This window comes from Eubalaena glacialis, chromosome 6 (assembly GCF_028564815.1).
Source record: "Eubalaena glacialis isolate mEubGla1 chromosome 6, mEubGla1.1.hap2.+ XY, whole genome shotgun sequence".
NCBI lineage: Eukaryota > Metazoa > Chordata > Mammalia > Artiodactyla > Balaenidae > Eubalaena > Eubalaena glacialis.
In genome coordinates this window covers 88,334,314-88,356,179 of record NC_083721.1, presented here as the reverse complement: position 1 = coordinate 88,356,179, position 21,866 = coordinate 88,334,314, and the positions used below count along the sequence as shown (strand labels likewise).

The window sequence follows — 21,866 nt, the reverse complement described above, 5'->3', positions numbered from 1 at the left end:
AATTTGTGTTGTTTTAAGCCACTGAATTTGTGGCAATCTGTTACAGCAGCAATAGGAAAATAATATAGCTGGTAGGTCCGTGTCCATAGAGGATTCAAACACAGTCCCATCACCCCCAAGCCTGTGATCTTCACCACTTCTCTCTAGACTTGATGTGAACTTGGAAGCAATGTGCTGACCCTGTTGATGTGGCTTTGATTATTTTTTGTTTAGCTACCAATTATTTGCCAGTTTGGGTAGTCTGAGGCATAATTTAAATAGTTGGCAATCTCAAAAACTTTTTTTTTTTTTTTTGATAACAATTCCACTGGGTGGAATTTCCTGAAGATAGAAGATGTAATATGTTATATAAGTATTTGTTTCTATCTCTCTCAAGGACACATGATTGAAGATCACAACCTATTGAACTGGAAGGCTCCCACAGGGCACTGAAGATGTTTATGAATATTAGATTACTTGGGCCCTAGGAGGTGAGGCTGCTTAGAATAGTTAAGATAAAGTAGCACCTATTATGAAGCACTGATTTGATACTTTAATGGTAAGTACAATGCTATTAACACCACTACTGTATAATGAGCCTCAGATTTTTAGTGACTTTCTCTAAAGGAATAAATCTACAAGGAGTGGTCAGAGAGGACAGACCATGGACAGCCCTGACTGGGGCAGTCACAGAATGTGCTGCAAGGAGCTGATGGGATCCCTGTTCTGATTTGTAAGCTACTCTGGCATTCCAGAAAACATGGAATTCTTTAATATAATGCTTACAAAGCAAACTCCTTTAGGAAGGATTTTGCCAGTGATGTCAAATAGATAAACTGGACTTAAATAATTTAACCAACTTTTGCCTTTTTATTGGAATACATAATTAAAGCTACTTCCCAAATTTCTAAGTTCTCTAAAGAGGCATGCCATTGGGTTCATGGCTATTTGGGTTTTATAAAAATGTATTTGGAAAAATTACACTAATTCTGCAGTTAAGATATTTAATTAGGTGGCTGTGATGGCATTGTGAACTTTAAGGATATCTTTTCCCTTATATATAGGGGTCTCTTTGATAGGTATACAGGTCCCATACCAAGGAGTGATACTATTATTTTTTAAATCTTGAAAAATGTTTCTATAGTAACTGTCCATTTAATAGCTCAAGATTATGAATAAATTACTTTTAGATTATGTAGATTGATAAATGTAAACCAAGGACCCCCTATTCTTCTTGCTTTTCAGAAGAGTCTTTCCTGTACTTTGACATATATTACATTTTTTGGAGATTATAGGACAAGAAGTTATTATTGCAAGTTTTATAGTAATTACTTGTCCTATAACATAATCAGTATCTTAAAAATATCTATTTTCTAGTTACTGTCAGAGCATTTTTTACATGCATCTGTGTATAATATATATTTGCCATTTAAAAATCAAGGATATTAGCAATCTTGGTCTACCTACCATTTAGGGACACAGTTTAAGAGGGTCGAGGAATTAACTGTCTATCTAGATTACAGATGAATAAAAGATAATTTAGGATGTTAATGGCAAAAAAACGGAAAACATCCTTATTTGATCAGCTTGAAGTTATCATCACTGGATGACAAAAGTTAATCTTAATGTAGAAACAAGCAGAAAGTAAAAAACAAAATTGAAATACTTAAGAACAAAATTACAATTTAGAACTTCTATGAGGTAGAAGATTGATATGTTCTTTTAGGGTCAGAGAGAAAAAACCCTGCATTTGACTGACCTTTGGAAGAGATAATTGCTATATTGTTTACTTTGTGTTAAATTATATAAGAACTATATTCCTTATATATTTAAAGAGTTGTCAAGATGGTGGCACACTGGATTTATTTTTTCATTGGAAGAAAATGCCGAGTACAAAAGCCTCTCATCTTAATACAAGGTTCTTCAAATTTCTATTTGATTGACTTGGTAGAACCTAAAGCAGGTTCTGCCCCATATTTTACTCCAAGATTCTTTACTATCCATTCCTTAAGTGTAAAGACATACATAACACTTGGGATGTAATAGACACATAATGTTCAATGACTGTCCTGATTTCACAATGTAATTTCATACTATTCTGAAATGATGTTCCATTTAAAATGACTATTTATTAAAAATTTGGACAGAAAATGATAACTATACCTTTTGCCCAGAAACTTTAGCTATAAAATTATTGGACCATGTTAGAATTCTTTCCAAGGTGTTCGTATGCTAAAGTTTTTCCTTTTTAAAAATGTATAATAATGTGAATTATGTTGCATATTGAGATATAAATTGCGGGTCTGGAATAATTTTAGAAAAGAACTATAATCCTTAGGGATTAACAAAAATATAGTGTTTCTGCCTTGACATATATATATATATTTTTTTTTTTGACAGAAAAGAAGATAAAAAATATATTTAAAAAGAGCAACAGTCAAGGTGGTACAAATAAAACAGACTAAGATGATTAAATTTAATAATTCCAGTAAATATGTTAAAATTGAGTAAATATTCCAATTATCACAGAAAAATTGTCAGAGTGAATTTTCTTTTTTTTTTTTTTATGGTTTGAGCAAATATTGCAGTTCTGCAACAATGCTGATTTTATTTGTCAAATTTAAATTCTCCTAAACACATAGCTCTAGAATGCTCTTCTGTTTAGGTTACATATGGGCACCATATTTAACTGTCCAATTATCTTTTTTCTTTACATCTTTATTGGAGTATAATTGCTTTACAGTGGTGTGTTAGTTTCTGCTGTATAACAAAGTAAATCAGCTATACGTATCCATATATCCCCATATCTCCTCCCTCTTGCGTCTCCCTCCCACCCTCCCTATCCCACGCCTCTAGGTGGACACAAAGCACCGAGCTGATCTCCCTGGGCTATGTGGCTGCTTCCCACTAGCTATCTATTTTACATTTGATAGTGTATATATGTCCTTGCCACTCTCTCACTTCATCCCAGCTTACCCTTCCCCCTTGCTGTGTCCTCAAGTCCATTCTCTACGTCTGAGTCTTTATTCCTGTCCTGCCCCTAAGTTCTTCAGGACCATTTTTTATTTATTTATTTTTTAGATTCCATATATATATGTGTTAGCATACAGTATTTGTTTTTCTCTTTCTGACTTACTTCACTCTGTATGACAGTCTCTAGGTCCATCCACCTCACTACAAATAACTCAATTTCATTTCTTTTTATGGATGAGTAATATTCCACTGTATATATATGCCACATATTCTTTATCCATTCATCTGTTGATAGACACTTAGGTTGCTTGCATGTCCTGGTTATTGTAAATAGAGCTGCAATGAACATTGTGGTACATGACTCTTTTTTTTTAAAAAATAAATTTATTTTATTTATTTATTTTTGGCTGCATTGGGTCTTCGTTGCTGAGCTTGGGCTTTCTCTAGTTGCGGTGAGCAGGGGTTACTCTTCGCACTCTTCCCAGTGCATGGGCTTGCGGTGGCTTCTCTTGTTGCAGAGCACAGGCTCTAGGCACGCGGGCTTCAATAGTTGTGGCTCGCGGGCTCTAGAGCTCAGGCTCAGTAGTTGTGGCACATGGGCTTAGTTGCTCCGCGGCATGTGGGATATTTCCGGACCAGGGCCCAAACCCATGTCCCCTGCATTGGCAGGTGGATTCTTAACCACTGTGCCACCAGGGAAGCCCCCATGACTCTTTTTGAATTATGGTTTTCTCTGGGTATATGCCCAGTAGTGAGATTGCTGGGTCATATGGTAGTTCTATTTTTAGTTTTTTAAGGAACCGCCATACTGTTCTCCATAGTGGCTGTATCAATTTACATTCCCACCAACAGTGCAAGAGGGTTCCCTTTTCTCCACACCCTCTCCAGCATTTATTGTTTGTAGATTTTTTGATAATGGCCATTCTGACCAGTGTGAGGTGATACCTCATTGTAGTTTTGATTTGCATTTTTCTAATGACTAGTGATGTTGAGCGTTCTTTCATGTGTTTGTTGGCAATCTGTATATCTTCTTTGGAGAAATGTCTATTTAGGTCTTCTGCCCATTTTTGGATTGGGTTTTTTGTTTTTTTGATATTGAGCTGCATGAGCTGCTTGTATCTTTTGGAGATGAATCCTTTGTCAGTTGCTTTGTTTGCAAATATTTTCTCCCATCCTGAGGGTTGTCTTTTTGTCTTGTTTATGGTTTCCTTTGCTGTGCAAAAGCTTTGAAGTTTCATTAGGTCCCATTAGTTTATTTTTATTTCCATTTCTCTAGGAGGTGGGTCAAAAAGGACCTTGCTGTGATTTATGTCATAAAATGTTCTGCCTATGTATTCCTCTAAGAGTTTTATAGTGTGTGGCCTTACATTTAGGTCTTTAATCCATTTTGAGTTTATTTTTGTGTATGGTGTTAGGGAGTGTTCTAGTTTCATTCTTTTACATGTAGCTGTCCAGTTTTCCCAGCACCACTTACTGAAGAGGCTGTCTTTTCTCCATTGTATATTCTTGCCTCCTTTATCAAAAATAAGTTGACCATATGTGTGTGGGTTTATCTCTGGGCTTTCTATCCTGTTCCATTGATCTATATTTCTGTTTTTCTGCCAGTACCATACTGTCTTGATTACTGTAGCTTTGTAGTATAGTCTGAAGTCCAGGAGCCTGATTCCTCTAGCTCCGTTTTTCTTTTTCAAGATTGCTTTGGCTATTTGGTGTCTTTTGTGTTTCCATACAAATTGTGAAGTTTTTTGTTCTAGTTCTGTGAAAAATGCCATTGGTAGTTTGATAGGGATTGCAAAGAATCTATAGATTGCTTTGGGTAGTATAGTCATTTTCACAATGTTGATTCTTCCAAGAACATGGTATAACTCTCCACCTGTTTGTATCATCTTTAATTTCTTTCATCAGTGTCTTATAGTTTTCTGCATACAGGTCTTTTGTCTGCTTGGGTAGGTTTATTCCTAGATACTTTATTCTTTTTGTTGCAATGGTAAATGGGAGTGTTTCCTTAATTTCTCTTGCAGATTTTTCATCATTAGTGTATAGGAATGCAAGAGATTTCTGTGCGTTAATTTTGTATCCAGCTACTTTACCAAATTCATTGATTAGCTCTCGTAGTTTTCTGGTAGCATCTTTAGGATTCTCTATGTATAGTATCATGTCATCTACAAACAGTGACAGTTTTACTTTTCCTTTTCTGTTTTGGATTCCTTTTATTTCTTTTTCTTATCTGATTGCTGTGGCTAAAACTTCCAAAACTATGTTGAATAATAGTGGTGAGAGTGGGCAACCTTTTCTTGTTCCTGATCTTAGCAGAAATGGTTTCAGTTTTTCACCACTGAGAACCATGTTGGCTGTGGGTTTGTCATATATGGCCTTTATTATGTGAGGTAAGTTCCCTCTATGCCCACTTTCTGGAGGGTTTTATTTTAAATACGTGTTGAATTTTGTCGAAAGTTATTTCTGCATTGATTGAGATGATCATGTGATTTTTCTCCTTCAATTTGTTAATATGGTGTATCACATTGATTGATTTGCATATACTGAAGAATCCTTGCATTCCTGGGATAAACCCCACTTGATCATGGTGTATGACCCTTTTAATGTGCTGTTGGATTCTGTTTGCTAGTATTTTGTTGAGGATTTTTGCATCTATGTCCCTCAGTGATATTGGCCTGTAGCTTTCTTTCTTTGTGACATCTTTGTCTGGTTTTGGTATCAGGGTGATGGTGGCCTTGTAGAATGAGTTTGGGAGTGTTCCTCCCTCTGCAATATTTTGGAAGAGTTTGAGAAGGATAGGTGTTAGCTCTTCTCAAAAGGTTTGATAGAATTCGCCTGTGAAGTCAACTGGTCCTGGGCTTTTGTTTGTTGGAAGATTTTTAATCACAGTTTCAATTTCAGTGCTTGTGATTAGTCTGTTTATATTTTCTATTTCTTCCTGGTTCAGTCTCGGAAGGTTGTGCTTTTCTAAGAATTTGTCCAGTTCTTCCAGGTTGTCCATTTTATTGGCATAGAGTTGCCGTTAGTAGTCTCTTAGGGTGCTTTGAATTTCTGTGGTGTCTGTTGTAACTTCTCCTTTTTCATTTCTAATTCTATTGATTTGAGTCCTCTCCCTCTTTTTCTTGATGAGTCTGGCTAATAGCTTATTAATATTGTTTATCTTCTCAAAGAACCAGCTTTTAGTTTTATTGATCTTTGCTATTGTTTCCTTCATTTCTTTTTCATTTATTTCTGATCTGATCTTTATGATTTCTTTCCTTCTGCTAACGTTGGGTTTTTTTTGTCTTCTTTCTCTAATTGCTTTAGGTGTAAGGTTAGGTTGTTTATTTGAGATGTTTCTTATTTCTTGAGGTAGGATTGTACTGCTATAAATTTCCCTCTTAGAATGCTTTTGCTGCATCCCATAGGCTTTGTGTCATCCTGTTTTCATTGTCATTTGTTTCTAGGTATTTTTTGATTTCTTCAGTGATCTCTCAGTTATTAAGTAGTGTATTGTTTAGCCTCCATGTGTTTGTATTTTTTCACAGATTTTTTCCTGTAATTGATATCTAGTCTCAGAGCGTTGTGGTCGGAAAAGATACTTGATACGATTTCAATTTTCTTAAATTTACCGAGACATGATTTGTGACCCAAGATATGATCTATACTGGAGAATGTTCCATGAGCACTTGAGATGAAGTGTATTCTTGTTTTTGGATGGAATGGCCTATAAATATCAATTAAGTCCATCCTGTTTAATGTATCATTTAAAGCTTGTGTTTCCTTATTTATTTTCATTTTGGATGATCTGTCCATTGGTGAAAGTGGGGTGTTAAAGTCCCCAACTATGATTGTGTTACTGTCAATTTCCCCTTTTATGGCTGTTAACATTTGCCTTATGTATTGAGGTGCTCCTATGTTGGGTGCATAAATATTTACAATTGTTATATGTTCTTCATGGATTGATCCCTTGATCACTATGTAGTGTCATTCTTTGTCTCTGATAACATTCTTTATTTCAAAGTCTGTTTTGTCGGATATGAGAATTGCTACTCCAGCTTTCTTTTGATTTCCATTTGTATGGAATATCTTTTTCCATCCTCTCACTTTTAGTCTGTAATGTGTCCCTATGTCTGAAGTGGGTCTCTTGTAGACAGCATATATATGGGTCTTTTTTTTGCATCCATTCAGCCAGTCTATGTCTTTTGGTTGGAGCATTTAATCCATTTACATTTAAGGTAATTATCGGTGTGTATATTCCTATTACCATTTTCGTAATTGTTTTGGGTTTGTTATTGTAGGTCTTTTCCTTCTCTTGTGTTTCCTGCCTAGAGAAGTTCCTTTAGCATTTGTTGTAAAGCTAGTTTGGGGGTGCTGAATTCTCTTAGCTTTTGCTTGTCTGTAAAGGTTTTAATTTCTCCATCAAATCTGAATGAGATCCTTGCTGGGTAGAGTAATCTTGGTTGTAGGTTCTTCGCTTTCTTCACTTTAAATATGTCCTGCCACACCCTTCTGGCTTGCAGGGTTTCTGCTGAGAAATCAGCTGTTAACCTTATGAGGATTCCCTTGTATGTTATTTGTTGCTTTTCCCTTGCTGCTTTTAATATTTTTTCTTTGTATTTAATTTTTGATAGTTTGTTTAATATGTGTCTTTGTGTGTTTCTCCTTGGTTTTATCCTGTATGGGACTCTCTGCACTTCCTGGACTTGACTGACCATTTCCTTTCCCACTTTAGGGACGTTTTCAACTATAATCTCTTCAAATATTTTCTCAGTCCCTTTCTTTTTCTCTTATTCTTCTGGGACCCCTATAATTCGAATGTTGGTGTGTTTAATGTTGTCCCAGAGGTCTCTGAGACTGTCCTCAATTCTTTTTTTTTTTAACATCTTTATTGGAGTATAATTGCTTTACAGTGGTGTGTTAGTTTCTGCTTTATAACAAAGTGAATCAGTTATGCATATACATATGTCCCCATATCTCTTCCCTCTTGCGTCTCCCTCCCTCCCATCCTCCCTATTGTCCTCAATTCTTTTCATTATGTTTTCTTTATTCTGCTCTGCGGTAGTTATTTCCAGTATTTTATCTTCCAGGTCACGTATCCGTTCTTCTGCCTCAGTTATTCTGTTATTAATTCCCTGTAGAGAATTTTTAATTTCACTTATTGTTTTGTTCATCATTGTTTGTTTGCTGTTTAGTTCTTCTAGGTCCTTGTTAAACATTTCTTGTATTTTCTCCATTCTATTTCCAAGATTTTGGATCATCTTTACTATCATTACTCTGAATTCTTTTTCAGGTAGGTTGCCTACTTCCTCTTCATTTGTTTGGTCTGCTGGGTTTTTACCTTGCTCCTTCATCTGCTGTGTATTTGTCTTCTCATTTTGCTTAACTTACTGCGTTTGGGGTCTCCTTTTCGCAGGCTGCAGGTTTGTAGTTCCCATTGTTTTTGTTGTCTGCCCCCAGTGGGTAAGGTTGGCTCAGTGGGTTGTGTAGGCTTCCTGGTGGAGGGGACTGGTGCCTGTGTTCTGGTGGATGAGATTGGATCTTGTCTTTCTGGTGGGCAGGACCGCATCCGGTGGTGTGTTTTGGGGTGTCTGTGAACTTATTATGATTTTAGGCAGCCTCTCTGCTAATGGGTGGGGCTGTGTTCCTGCCTTGCTAGTTGTTTGGCATGGGGTGTCCAGCACTGTAGGTTACTGGTTGTTGATTGGAGCTGTTTCTTATCACTGAGATGGAGATCTCTGGGAGAGCTTTCGCCATTTGATATTACGTGGAGCCGGGAGGTCTCTTGTGGACCAATGTCCTGAACTCAGCTCTCCCACCTCAGAGACTCAGGCCTGACACCCGGCTGGAGCACAAAGACCCTGTCAGCCACATGGCTCAGAAGAAAAGGGAGAAAAAAAAGAAAGAAAAAAATAAAATAAAATAACGTTATTAAAATAAAAAAATTGTTAAATATAAAAAAGTAATAAAAAAAAGAAAGAAGAGAGCAACCAAACCAATAAAAAATCCACCAATGATAACAAGTGCTAAAAAGTATACTAAAAAAAAAACAAAAAACAAAAAAATAACAGACTGACAGAACCCTAGGACAAATGGTAAAAGCAAAGCTATATAGACAAAATCACACAAAGAAGAATACACATATACCCTCACAAAAAGAGAAAAAGGAAAAACATATATATATATATTAAAAAAAAAAGGAAGAGAGCAACCAAATCAATAAACAAATTTACCAGTGATAATAAGCTCTAAATACTAAACTAAGATAAACATAAAACCAGAAACAAATTAGATGCAGAAAGCAAACCCCAAGTCTACAGTTGTTCCCAAAGTCCACCGCCTCAATTTTGGGATGATTCGTTGTCTATTCAGGTATTCCACAGATGCAGGGTACATCAAGTTGATTGTGGAGATTTAATCTGCTGCTCCTGAGGCTGCTGGGAGAGATTTCCCTTTCTCTTCTTTGTTCACACAGCTGTGGGGTTCAGCTTTGGATTTGGCCCCGCCTCTGCATGTACGTCTCCTCAGGGTATCTGTTCTTCAGTCACACAGGATGGGGGTAAGTAGCAGCTGATTAGGGGGCTCTGGCTCATTCAGGCTGGGGGTATGGAGGGGTACAGAATGTGGCATGAACCTGCAGCGACAGAGGCCGGTGTGACATTGCAACAGCCTGAGGCATGCCGTGTGTTCTCCCGGGGAAGTTGTCCCTGGATCCTGTCGTGCCAGGACCCTGGCAGTGGTGGGCTGCACAGGCTCCCGGGAGGGGAGGTGTGGATAGTGACCTGTGCTTGCACATAGGCTTCTTGGTGGCTGTAGTAGCAGCCTTAGCATTTCATGCCCGTCTTTGGTGTCCGCGCTGATAGCCACGGCTCATGCCCGTCTCTGGAGCTTGTTTAGGCAGTGCTCTGAATCCCCTCTCCTCGCACAACCCGAAACAATGGTCTCTTGCCTCTTAGGCAGTTCCAGACTTTTTCCGCAGACTCCCTCCCGGCTAGCTGTGGCGCACTAACCCCCTTCAGGCTGTGTTCACGCAGCCAACCCCAGTCCTCTCCCTGGGATCTGACCTCCGAAGCCCGAGCCTCAGCTCCCAGCCCCCGCCCGCCCTGGCAGGTGAGCAGACAAGCCTCTCAGGCTGGTGAGTGCTGGTCGGCACTGATCCTCTGTGCGGGAATCTCTCTGCTTTACCCTCTGCACCCCTGTTGCTGTGCTCTCCTCCGTGGCTCCGAAGCTTCCCCCCTGCCCACCCCCTGTCTCCACCACTGAAGGGGCTTCCTAATGTGTGGAGACTTTTCCTCCTTCACAGCTCCCTCCCAGAGGTGCAGGTCCCGTCCCTATTCTTTTGTCTCTGTTTTTCCTTTTTTCTTTTGCCCTACCCAGGTATGTGGGGAGTTTCTTGCCTTTTGGGCAGTCTGAGGTCTTCTGCCAGCGTTCAGTAGGTGTTCTGTAGGAGTTGTTCCATATGTAGATGTATTTTTGATGTATTTGTGGGGAGGAAGGTGATCTCCACGTCTTACTCTGCCGCCATCTTGACGGTCCCCCCGACATATATTTTTATGATTAAAAAAAACATACTATCAAATGAGAGTCTTCCTTAAGGATAAAAATCTGTGTGACCCAGATGCACTGAATGCTGAGGCCAAGAAATGAAAAACCCATAGTCTCAACATACCATTTTTCCTGACCTCTTACTTTGGAGGGTGTTATGGATTGAATTGTGTCCCCCCAAAACTCATATGTTGAAGTTTTAACCCCCAGTACCTCAGAATGTAACTTTATTTAGAAATAGGGTCAATGGAGATGTAATTAGTTAAGATGAGTCAGATTGGAGTAGGGTGGTAATAAAGAGAGGAAATTTGGACACAGAGACTGACATGCATACTGGGAGACATGCACACATGTCATGTGAAGATTAGAGTTATGCTTCCACAAGCCAAGGAGCTACCAGAAACCAGGAGAGAGGCCTGGAACAGATCCTTCCCAAGCACCTTCAGAGAAGCATGGTCCTGCTGACACCTTGATTTTGGACTTCTAGCCTCTAGAATTGTGAGGCAATAAATCTCTGTTGTCTAATCCACTCATTTTGTGGCATTTTGTCATGGCAGGCCTAGGAAACTAATACAGAAGGCAATACTGTAGGTACTGGGATTGCAATAAATTACATATTCTTTTGATTTTTTTCCTCCAATATTTCACAGGTCTCTCTGTTATATGCTAGAAAAATCAAGGTGAAAAGCAGCTTTTGAGTTGGATATTATGTTGCTCTCTCTGGTGAGCCCTTCCTATGTGACTTAGTTCTATCATCACTGACAGTTGTAGAGGGTACTGGAATCAAGATCTGAGAATTATGCTTTGCAGCTTTTTCTTAGAACAGCGGGAATTTCTCAGTGTACCCCATTCTCATGGATTTTCCTGCAATTAGAGACACAAGGCTCCTCTGTATTTTTCTGGGGGTAGCTCAGTTTTGGAGGGGTGAGCTCCAGTTTCATAGGTAAGGAGGATGAAACTGATCTGACAGGATTTGAACTCGTTTCATTTCCTGCCTAAAATGTACCAAGTACAATTTTATTTGCTTGATTACTCAAAGCGGTAGTTGAATTTAGAAAATGATTGCTTTGGTGTGATATAAAGAAAGTTAACGCATTTGAAAAGGGAAGTGCTGGGTGTACTGTTTTCACCTGGTATCTTACAGTAAGGGTAACAACTGTTAGAGCTTACATAGTGTTAGCACTTACATAGATTGCTTCATTTAATCTTCCCAAGTAACCTATGAGATATAGATCTTACTACTATTAGGAGGAAATAGACTTAGTTATGCAACTTGCTCAAGGACACAGAGTTGCTAAGTGGCAGAGCTGGGGTTGGAATTCACGAAGTTTAACTCCAGAGACTGTAGACTACACTCCCACATAAAGTGCCTCTCTCTTGTGTTAGTAACTCTTATTGTTGTAATTTTTAGCATTTCTTAAAAATCACAATTTCCTTCACCTGTGATTTTCTTCACTTACTTAAAAGTATAATAAAACTGTGCCAGGAAGCAGCAGGCTGGGGACATGACGGGGAAATGAAATGAACTTTAACAAGACAGTATATAATTACCCTCTCCTTCCCCCATTAAATTCTCTCCTGCAATCCAACATAACCTTTGTTGTTTGATTCTGGACATCATTCTTTCATTCTTATTTGAACAACATGCCTTTGAGTGTGAATGTTGACTGAATGAAACCAATGCAGAAAGGCTGCCGCTGATCCAGAAGGCGAAAAGTAGCTTTTGAGTCAAATCTTCCGTTGTGGCCTCAGGGTGGGCTGTACCTAAGTGACTTAGTTTTCGTATTAGTGAGAATTTAAGTGCAGAGGATGCTGGAGAAGGTGTGATTGATACACTGGCATCCTGCATTCACTCACTGGATGACAACTTATTAGTCCCTATACAGATAGTTTACTGTTTGATTATATTTAATTCCAGAACAATGTTCAAATAAATTGTTGTAAGAAGGAGCAAGTAATCCATTTATATGACAAAAAAATAAAATTGTCTCGATAATATCCCAAGTCTCTAGGACATTTTAATTGTCATTTCAATCCACTTGAAGGGGTTGCCTATATTTTTATTTTATTGGACTTTTGTCATACAAAATATTTCCAGCCAGAACTTGAAAAACCTTACTCTGAAAGAGATGCTTTTGTTTTAAAGAATTCCTATATGATGTGACTTGAGATGCGAAGATGTAAATATGAAAACTGGCATTGAAAAATGATTCATTGCTAATAGTGGTACTCTAATGTTTATCAAAATCGGTTGGATAATATCCATTGGAGTTTCTTATATTATAAAGAAAAGCAATTTATTTTATATTGAACAGTATATATTCTAAAATTTCATTTGTTTGCAAACATTATTCTCCACTTAAAATGCATTGTGGAAAGAAAATGTGCATTTTTCTATCATGAAAATTAACTCCACTTGAGGATAAGTTAAAAGTGAAAGAATTACCGGCTGTGTTGGACGTTACTGGCCTTGCTATTGCCTCCGATTTGGTTTCACAGAGAAAGTCATCGATGGAGGGACTCAGGAGGGGTCTGCTTTCTTGCTGTTCATTCACCAGCTGGGAACAAATGAACACAGGTGTCAAAGGACTTTGTCCAACTGCAGAATCAGCTGAATTAAAATGCAGCCTTGCAACAAAATGAGAATAGCAAGCCTACCAAAAAATAAATCAATCAATAAGTAATGGGGCAGAGGCAAGAAAGAAAAAAAAAATCAGGGGATGGGGAATGAGCCTTTCAGCACTGTCATATTTTTGATGCAGCCAAGTTCAGTTTTTAAACCTCAAGCTTTTTTTCTCCTCCTAGAACAGTTTTGGAATTATTCTCTAATTTCCGTATGTAGAATATGACACCTATTGAATCACAGTTCCTAAGGGCCAATCTCACTCTTCACCTGGACAAAAAGCTCTCACTGAGACCTGGAACCATGGCTTCAGACCTTGAGGTGACACATTCTGTTTAGGACTGGCCAGTCAGTGCTATGTGGTAAGAGCACGCCACACACACAGAGATCCGTGTGCGTGGATAAACGCTCTTTTTCTCTCTCTCTTAAAAAGCTCAAGTCACCTAAAGGCACACGCCCTTCCTTACATTTCCTTGGAATGCTTTTGTAGTGCATAACAAGTATTTTGAGAGAGTAGGAAATATTGTTATGTTAACTGTACAGGTATCCAGTATATATGTTTGTGAAAATCTGTATGTAAAAGAGATTTCTGTCAATTCAGTTATATTTCCCCATTGGCTTGTTCTCTAATTTCAGAAATCTTTCAGTTTGATTTTTAGTAGTTCTCATTATCAGTGGCAGCCAACTATTTACTTTCAGTTATTCTGCACCTCTTTGAATCCAAACATCCTTAAGTTCTGTTTCTAAGGGTAAGGGGAAAATTACACTTAAGATAACACAAGTGGTTAGTCCCTAAAAGAACTGTCTTAGTTTTTTGGGAGTTTTTATATTGGCCTTTCTTAAAATGGGCATAGTCATCTAGTTTTCTACTTGCTCTAGGAAAAAGATGTGCCAAAAAATCTCTAGATTTTAAAATACTTATTTGCAAGGCTGTATTTTAAGAGACACATAAAATAACAAATGAAGTGTTTTGAAGTCTTACTAAATCAAAATATTTTCTATGACTCACTTTCACTTCATTATTTCTCTGGCAATGTTAGTGGTATTATATCTTAGAGCTTATGGACCATGACAAGAGACCTAAATAATGGTAAATATGGGAAGAAAAAATGCAATTCTATTATTGGTGAAGGAGGAATATGGAAGCATTAGTGATTATTCGGGGACTGAAAACTAAGAGGCACCTTTGGTACTTTTACACATTCATGCTATTATCTTAACATGGATAAATCTCAGATCTTCACTAAAGTCTAAGATTTTGAGATAGAGTTGGCAATTTAATTTCACTCATATTAATTTCTACATGTTATCGAGGGTTCTAAGCATTAAGAATGCTCATATTCTTTTAATGTTCAAGTTATAGAGATAGAAAAATTTTCAACTATAAGTTTTAGTGTTACTATGTATAAAGAGTCACAGATTTCTCTAAATTATCTGAGGTCTGTTTTGGTTGTAATCTTTTTTTGGGGATGCTCCTTTAAACCACGAACAAAACTCGAGTTTCTTTGCATTTTGTTATCTGAATTTGAACATTCTTGGATATCACCCATCCTATTTATATTGAAATATTTTTTAATGTTGAGGGACTATTAGCCTTTCATGTTTTGGGGATAAAATATATTAGAATTTTTGTAAATGCCATGGTTTATGTCAGCTCTTCTGAAAATGTGATTAGTTTTCTGGGATCTGTTTTTCATTTATAGGTAGTTCAGGTAAAAACTGTGTTTATGCAATTTCTTAAAGACTCATACATTAATGTGTATTTCTTGGGAGAACTTGCCCTTTTAGCCATACGTGCTTAGCATATTGAACCCATCTAGTATGATATCACCATGGTGATGTGCTCTTGATGTAGCAACAATGTCTACCTCCAGGCTGTGTCATTCTCACGGCTGTCAAGGGAGAGCTGGATTCTGCTGCGCTATAAACATCATGGAAGATGAAGGTCACCATCAAATATGGCACCACACTATACTCATGGAGTTTATTGTAACAGGCTTACATTTATTACGTTGTGCATTCTGACTACTAGGTCTTATTGACCTCGGCTAAAGTGAAAAAGGTGCAAAAACTCAATACAACCAATACAACTTCAACTTTAAAATACGTATGACATATGTGTGATGTCATAACTCTCTTTGTTAGCCATTATTTCTCTGAAGAAGTCTGATGTTATTGATAGATAACTAAGAAAATTTATTCTCTTAGTCCTGGTCTTGAGAAATATCCATTATTATGTAAAAGGTACATATGATTTATATTCCACAAAAGCCCCCTTATACTTTTTCTTTACTTTGGATACAATTAAATTCCTTTGTAAATAAAAGGACTAATAATTTATTTCCAAATCATAGCTCTGTGAGTAGGTGTGTAGAATAGACCTAGATTACCTATGGTTTTAGAAGACCAGGGTATTAGATTTCTGTAGATACTTTTAATTGCAAACACTGAAAAATTACAGTCTAAATTTGATAAAAGAATTCTAGAAAGTAAGACCTTTCCACATAAATATCTAAATGGAAAAACAAAGGAAAGGCACAATTAATTGAAAGGCCTATCCTTTTAGGCACGTCTTCTTTATCAGAGGTAATAGGATTTTTTTTTTTTTTTTGAGTCTCTCTCCTCATTCAAACTAAAGACTTATTTTCTAGAGAAATCACTTCTAGCACTCAGATTTTCTCAGCACAGGAAGAAAAGAATACCAAAGAGGAGGTTATTCAGAGAGACCCTAGAGAGCCCAAGACTAAGGTGTGGCTTCTCCTCATAAGGTCTTTTCCACACATACTGTCTTATTTGTGACCACACTTCACCCCTGGACTGGAGTTGTTCCCATAACATGTCTGTCCCGTTCCCGTAACTGAGCTGTTCCTGTGACTTTCTTCCATAGATACAAATCAAAGAGGAAACTTCACATTACTTTCTGAGTCTGTGCTTTTCGAGCTACAGCACCGTTTAGCTGTCGGGAAATGCTGAGATTGGAGTGGGAATAGTGGCAGGGCTCAAGGGTGAAGAGGATGAAAGGCCAGATTTCAGATAGCATGGAAAGGTAATTTGGGAACTGAAGGTTTTTGGGTTTTGATTGAGATATGGAAGATGAAATAGGAGATATCATGAAAAAAAATCTTTTGTTATTAACTCTGAGGTAAGAGGCTATGTCTTACTCATATTTATATCCTTCACAACTTCGAATAGAATGTCTTCATATAAGAGGGGTTCAATAAATGGCTACCAAATGGGACAGTGACTTTGCAGAAACTGAAGATATAAAAATATCTATCCCAAACAGTCCAATTTTGAACTGTATCTTCAGTCAGATGAATTTAAGAATCATTATTTTAGCCCTACTAAGTCCCATTTTATTTTTACTTGTATAGATAAGAATGGCTTTTCACATGCCTCCCTCTTGATTTTCAAAAAAATTTATGGTTTTCCTATGGTGACTTGAGAATAAGCAAACCTTTTAGGTCATAAAGTAATATTGCAAACTGAACTGAATCCCCCAAATAGTTCCCCTAAGCTTTACTCCCAAATTGTATGCCATTTATCCTGTCTTTATTCATTGGTAGGATAGAGCTTATTGACTTCCCCTTAGAATTACTTCCTTCAGTTTGAAAATACTTTATGAACTTACCTCATTTCATCCTTCTGGCACAGAGTACATTGATGTTATAAAAATAATAAAAGGTGAGTCAAAAGGTTTCCAATTTTTTTTTTTTTTGAATAACTGAGTGGGAGTGATTGCAATTTTGGTCCAATCAGATGATCTTAACTGAGTTAAAATGACCCACTTCATTAGTTGCTAAGGCCTTTATTTCAACTTTACATTTAAAATTTTCCTTTATTATCCTTCTTTGTCCTCTTCTCAATATTTAGATTAGTTCAAAGGCCTTTCTAATGGTGACAGATTCTTATTTCTCTTTCAGGACCCCGTTCTATTGATACATTGTCTGGGAACCTTCTTCAGCTCTAGGCAGCAAGTGCCTTCTTACAACATCTCCGCGTTCCCATGCTTTACCCAATTTTATAACCTTAGTTTCACCTGTTTCCTCCCACTAGACTATGATCTCTTTGAAGGTAGAGACCTTATCCAATTAATTTTTGTATCTCATAGTGGCAGTTTAATAAATGTTGACTGATTTTATACAGTCCAGCTGAATGGTGAATTGTATAAAAGAATGATTGCATGGGCATCCTCAATTTCATATTGGGTTTGATCAACTCATAGAGAGGCCAGTGGTCCTCAGAAATGTTTACTAAATTCCTGGCAAATTTTAAACCACAAATCTAAGTCCACTTTCCCCCACTGTCACATCATTGAAATGCTTGGAAACCTAGAGGTATCTAAAGGAACATTTCCAAATGCAAGGCTTCTACGAAGAAGTCAAAAATGCCAAGAATGAATGCCTAATGAGAAAAATTGAAATAAAGGCATGGACCTGCCTCATTCCATCTTTGGAAGCAGGACATGGACCAATGCAAGTGGGAAGCCAGTGGTACTTCAAGAAATAACACCACTACCTCACTCAGAGATTTTAAATCAGAGATTCAAATTTGGAGATTCGGAGAGAAAGCCCTTACACAGTCAATGGACATGGAAACAAAAGGGAGTAGCAGAAGTAAGAAGACAGGTGAGAACTCGCATGTAGGAGCTTCTTGTCACTCAGAATTTAAGACTATTGATCCTTTACACCTTCCTTGTAATCATAGGTTGTAAATGAAATATTCAGTCAAATGCCTTCAATTTACTTATGACTTAGTCAGACCTGTCAGTTGATGGGGCTAATAGTAGCCACCACAGGACAAAATTGGTTCTTATTTTGTATCAGTACTGTGTTTAGTGTTGAGCAGAAAGCAGACACTATCATCCACCTTTAATGAATTATTGTCTGTTTTAAAACTTTGTCTAAAAATACATTTGCCTTAGTTCAACTTGAATTTCCTTAATTTAAATGTTAAAAAATTAAATTATTATATGATCTAAGCTGAATATTTAACCAAGATGAAAGGAGAGTATTTCGTTTTTAAATACTGCCTGCTACTTAAGCTCCAGTGCATTAAAGATAGCTTGTTTTGTGACTTAAGTCTAAGTTTATTTATCTTTAAACAATATATTGCTTAGGTGTGTCATTAAAAAATATAGAGCTAAAGTTTGTGATAGCTTATATCACTAAGAATTAACTCCAAACCAAAATACATTTTAGGTGAGAAAACAAGGTCTGTATAGGATAATAACTCATTATTCTATAATTTTACACTTCAGATTGATGATCTCAATCTATTGTTTTAGTTTAAAGTAAAATATTCTGTTTTTATTTTTAAACATTTTTGTACTTAAAGAATAATTTTAAAAGTTAAAACACTGAAGCTAATAAGCTAAAAAACAGTTGACAAATATCTCATATTTGTAACGTTGATTAAAAAGTTTGTAAAAATATACCAGTCTTTTCATCTCATCTAAATAACAGAAAAATTAAGATTGTTTTTATATAAATAAAAACACAAATATGTTCTCAATAGACATATCTTTATGCATTTTGAAAATTCCTTTATTATTTGCACTCTCTTGATTAAAAGTACAATATATGTCATTTGTTAAGTAGGTTTTCATTCAGAATTTTATAATTAAACTATCTGTTTATGGCTTTATTAGTCCTATCCAAGTTTAGAAACGTGTGCAAAGCCCATCAAAACAGTCACCACATTAAAACTAAGTTGACTGACTCAATCCATTGAAAAGAGGAAACAACTGAAACATTACTATGCACCCCTTAGTATTCAGCCTTTGAAGGCTTTGTCATGGTAATTCTGCCACCCGACTGAATTAATTTCTTATGAGCTAATAGTACTAATGGTACTGCCCCATCCCCCAGTTCTTTATATGGGTCTCAGTGGATCTTCCTGTAAAGGATAACCACGTGATAATTTTCAACTCTTTGACTTGATCTAAATGTCAACCAACTGACAACAAATATTTTCCTGACAGGATAGTTAGACATAAAAATGTGAATCTATTCATGGGAAAATGAACAAATATTATTGTTTACAGCTTGGATAGTACTAACATCAAGGCAGCAAGGAGAATATAATTAAAGCAATTGTTTCAAGTTAGTAACAGAAAACCCAAACAAGACTGTATTTAGTAGCCTTGTGAATGTTTTTCCAATCAAGGACATTACTTTTTTATCTTTATCAGACACAATATTAAATCAAACTATAAGGGGTGGGGACAGATAGAAAAACAAAGCCTGAGTTAAAAAAAAATTCCCTTGACAAGAAGAGGTCTGGAACACATAGTTTTAAGACACTGTGCTCTACAGCAAAAAATGAATGGGCTATTCCTTACTTACAAAAGTACCAGGGGAGGTGGTTAAAATGAAAATTTCTGAAGGTTCCTTATGAGAGAAAAATATTCCCTAAAGCCATTTCATTCTCATAAAGAAGAATAAAAATTTTCTATGATATAATCAATCTTCTGGCACATAGTTTTCCCTTCTAGCCTCAAACTGGATTTATTTATACCATTACAGTCTAGAGTAGTACTGTTCAATCGAAATATAACAAGAGCCTGGTAATTTTAAATTTTCTAGTAGCCACTTTAAAAATAGTGAAAAGAAACAGGTGAAAATAATTTTAATAACACATTTTATTTAGCCCAATATATCCAAAATATTATCATTTCAACATGTAATCAATATAAAAATTATTAATGTGATAGTTTACATTATTTTTCTTTGGACTAAATCTTCAAAACTTGGTGTGTATTTTATACTTACAGCATATCTCAATTCGGGGTATCCACAAAGCACTCAATAGCCACGTGTGGCTAGCGGCTACTGTATTGAACAGCACAGGTCTAGAGAAACTTTATTTCCTCCAAGACTTGATGGTTCACATATTTTTTCCCTTCAAAACTCTCATCAATGCACATTTGTTTCCATACTGTTTTTGACTTAAAGTGTTAGTCTAGGACAGCATGAACTTGAACTACTATGAAGAGCTTGACACATTGTTTAGCAAAGAATCAATAATTAAATGAAACAAAAAGAGCAATTCTCAGGGGTCCGACAATTTCTGAATTCAGGTCACCTGGCCAACTCTTCTGTTTTGTTCAATTTGTTCAATGTACTATAAATGACTCGACTGGAGTATGCTTGGCTACATCTCTCTAAAAGTGATCCTAATAATCACATAATACAAAAATGCTTCAATGTAAACTATTCTACACTTACCAATCTGTGGAATGAACAGTTACTAAACAAATTAGGGACTCAGTGTTTCAAGGACTTATTCTGTATTTTATCAATTATGATTGTCCTGAAGACATTATTGAGAGAGCAGCAATTAGCTTCAGACATTTCTGGAATCTGTGAATGAGCAGCTGGCATCGACACACCAGTGATGAAGATGAGTCAATGTGTCCTGCAGTATGTAGCACTATGTCATAGGGGCTTTACAGGAGACATGGGACAGACATGTTTCAAGACACTAATACATTCACAAAAGATAACGAGTAAGAATGTGGTATGGTACACAGATTGGATGCTGTGGTTGCCATGAGAAGTACTCACTTTTTCAGATCATTCTGCTGCTTTTTGGCTTGTGCATGCCACTGGTGCATAGCAGGGAAGAAGCCACTTGTGTATAGTGGAAAAAGTATATCAACTAATAAAACCACATTTGACTGAGAAATAATTGTATCACAGCTGTCACAGGATTAATTCCATAAGATTATCAACACAATAGGTGCATTGCATTTTATGAATCAGAACTCTCCGTTTGCTGATTCATAAACTAGTCACTATGCAACAAGAATATGATGCATCAAAGAAAGCATTATATCATCTTCATGCAGTAAAATTGTAACTATTACCTCAAAAACAGTTAATGCAACATTAGACAGGGATTAAAGAAGGAACTTGGTACACACAAATGTTCTGAATATGAGAAAACGGTAATAATTACAGTTTCTTTTCTAATTAAAAAAATCAAAATTTTTATTTTGCATTAAATTTAAATTAAACTTTAGGTTATAGTGGTAATTTTGGACATTTGAAAATGATTACGGGAAAGCACATAGCAATGCATGGTTTTGAAGAAAAAGAATTTTGGGCACTAGAGCCTGTCCTAAATCGTGATGTCCTGAAATGATATGCTGCAGTACAACTATGCCAATTGCAAATTTGGATAGGTCTTACCTACTGATGAATATGGCTCTACCATTAGCTGAGAACTCCAAGTGGTTCTCACCTCCCATAACACTCGCCTGAGGAACTGTGGACTGTATATTTTGGATATGGATTCTACAAAGGCAGGAGATCAATGTAAAACTGTATATGTTTTACTATGTAAATTAAGTAAAGAATGGAGGCTTTGGTAAATATTAAGCAAATTTCTTTCCAACTATTACTATGTGTCATTGGGAAGAAGCATCTCCTCTTTTGGATTAAAAAAAAACAAAAGCAAAAACAAAAACCTCACAACATAAGATTATCCCAAAGTCCTGGGAATCTTTATAACTTTTTTATTATTCAATTTTGATGTTATATGTTATTATAATTTTCATTACTTACAGCATAGTGTTTAGAATGAAATGAAACCACACATGTTGGCAGCAGCTGGGGATGTGATCTGATGATATTCTAAAAATAAGTTGCCATAATTTAGCTTTTGATATAAATGCCTTTCATGAGGAATTTAAATGGACATTTTTCTAAATCTAGACATGTTCATATAATTGGAACTGAATCACTGTATTTACTATTGCATTATG

The 21,866-nt window shown here is 36.5% G+C and overlaps 1 protein-coding gene across 6 annotated transcripts in view; it reads right to left on the bottom strand.

Annotated features, from left to right (window-relative positions):
- Nucleotides 1-21,866, bottom strand: part of PEX5L (peroxisomal biogenesis factor 5 like) — a 176,815-nt gene that overhangs the window by 78,848 nt on the left and 76,101 nt on the right. For 5 of the 6 annotated variants that reach the window (XM_061193380.1, XM_061193382.1, XM_061193381.1 and 2 more), the window contains one exon: nt 12,920-13,031. In XM_061193380.1, coding sequence (XP_061049363.1) covers nt 12,920-13,031 — 112 coding nt within the window. Of the gene's footprint in view, nt 1-12,919; nt 13,032-20,693; nt 20,715-21,866 lie in introns of those variants that run through there. The other variant, XM_061193378.1, reaches the window with a different exon arrangement.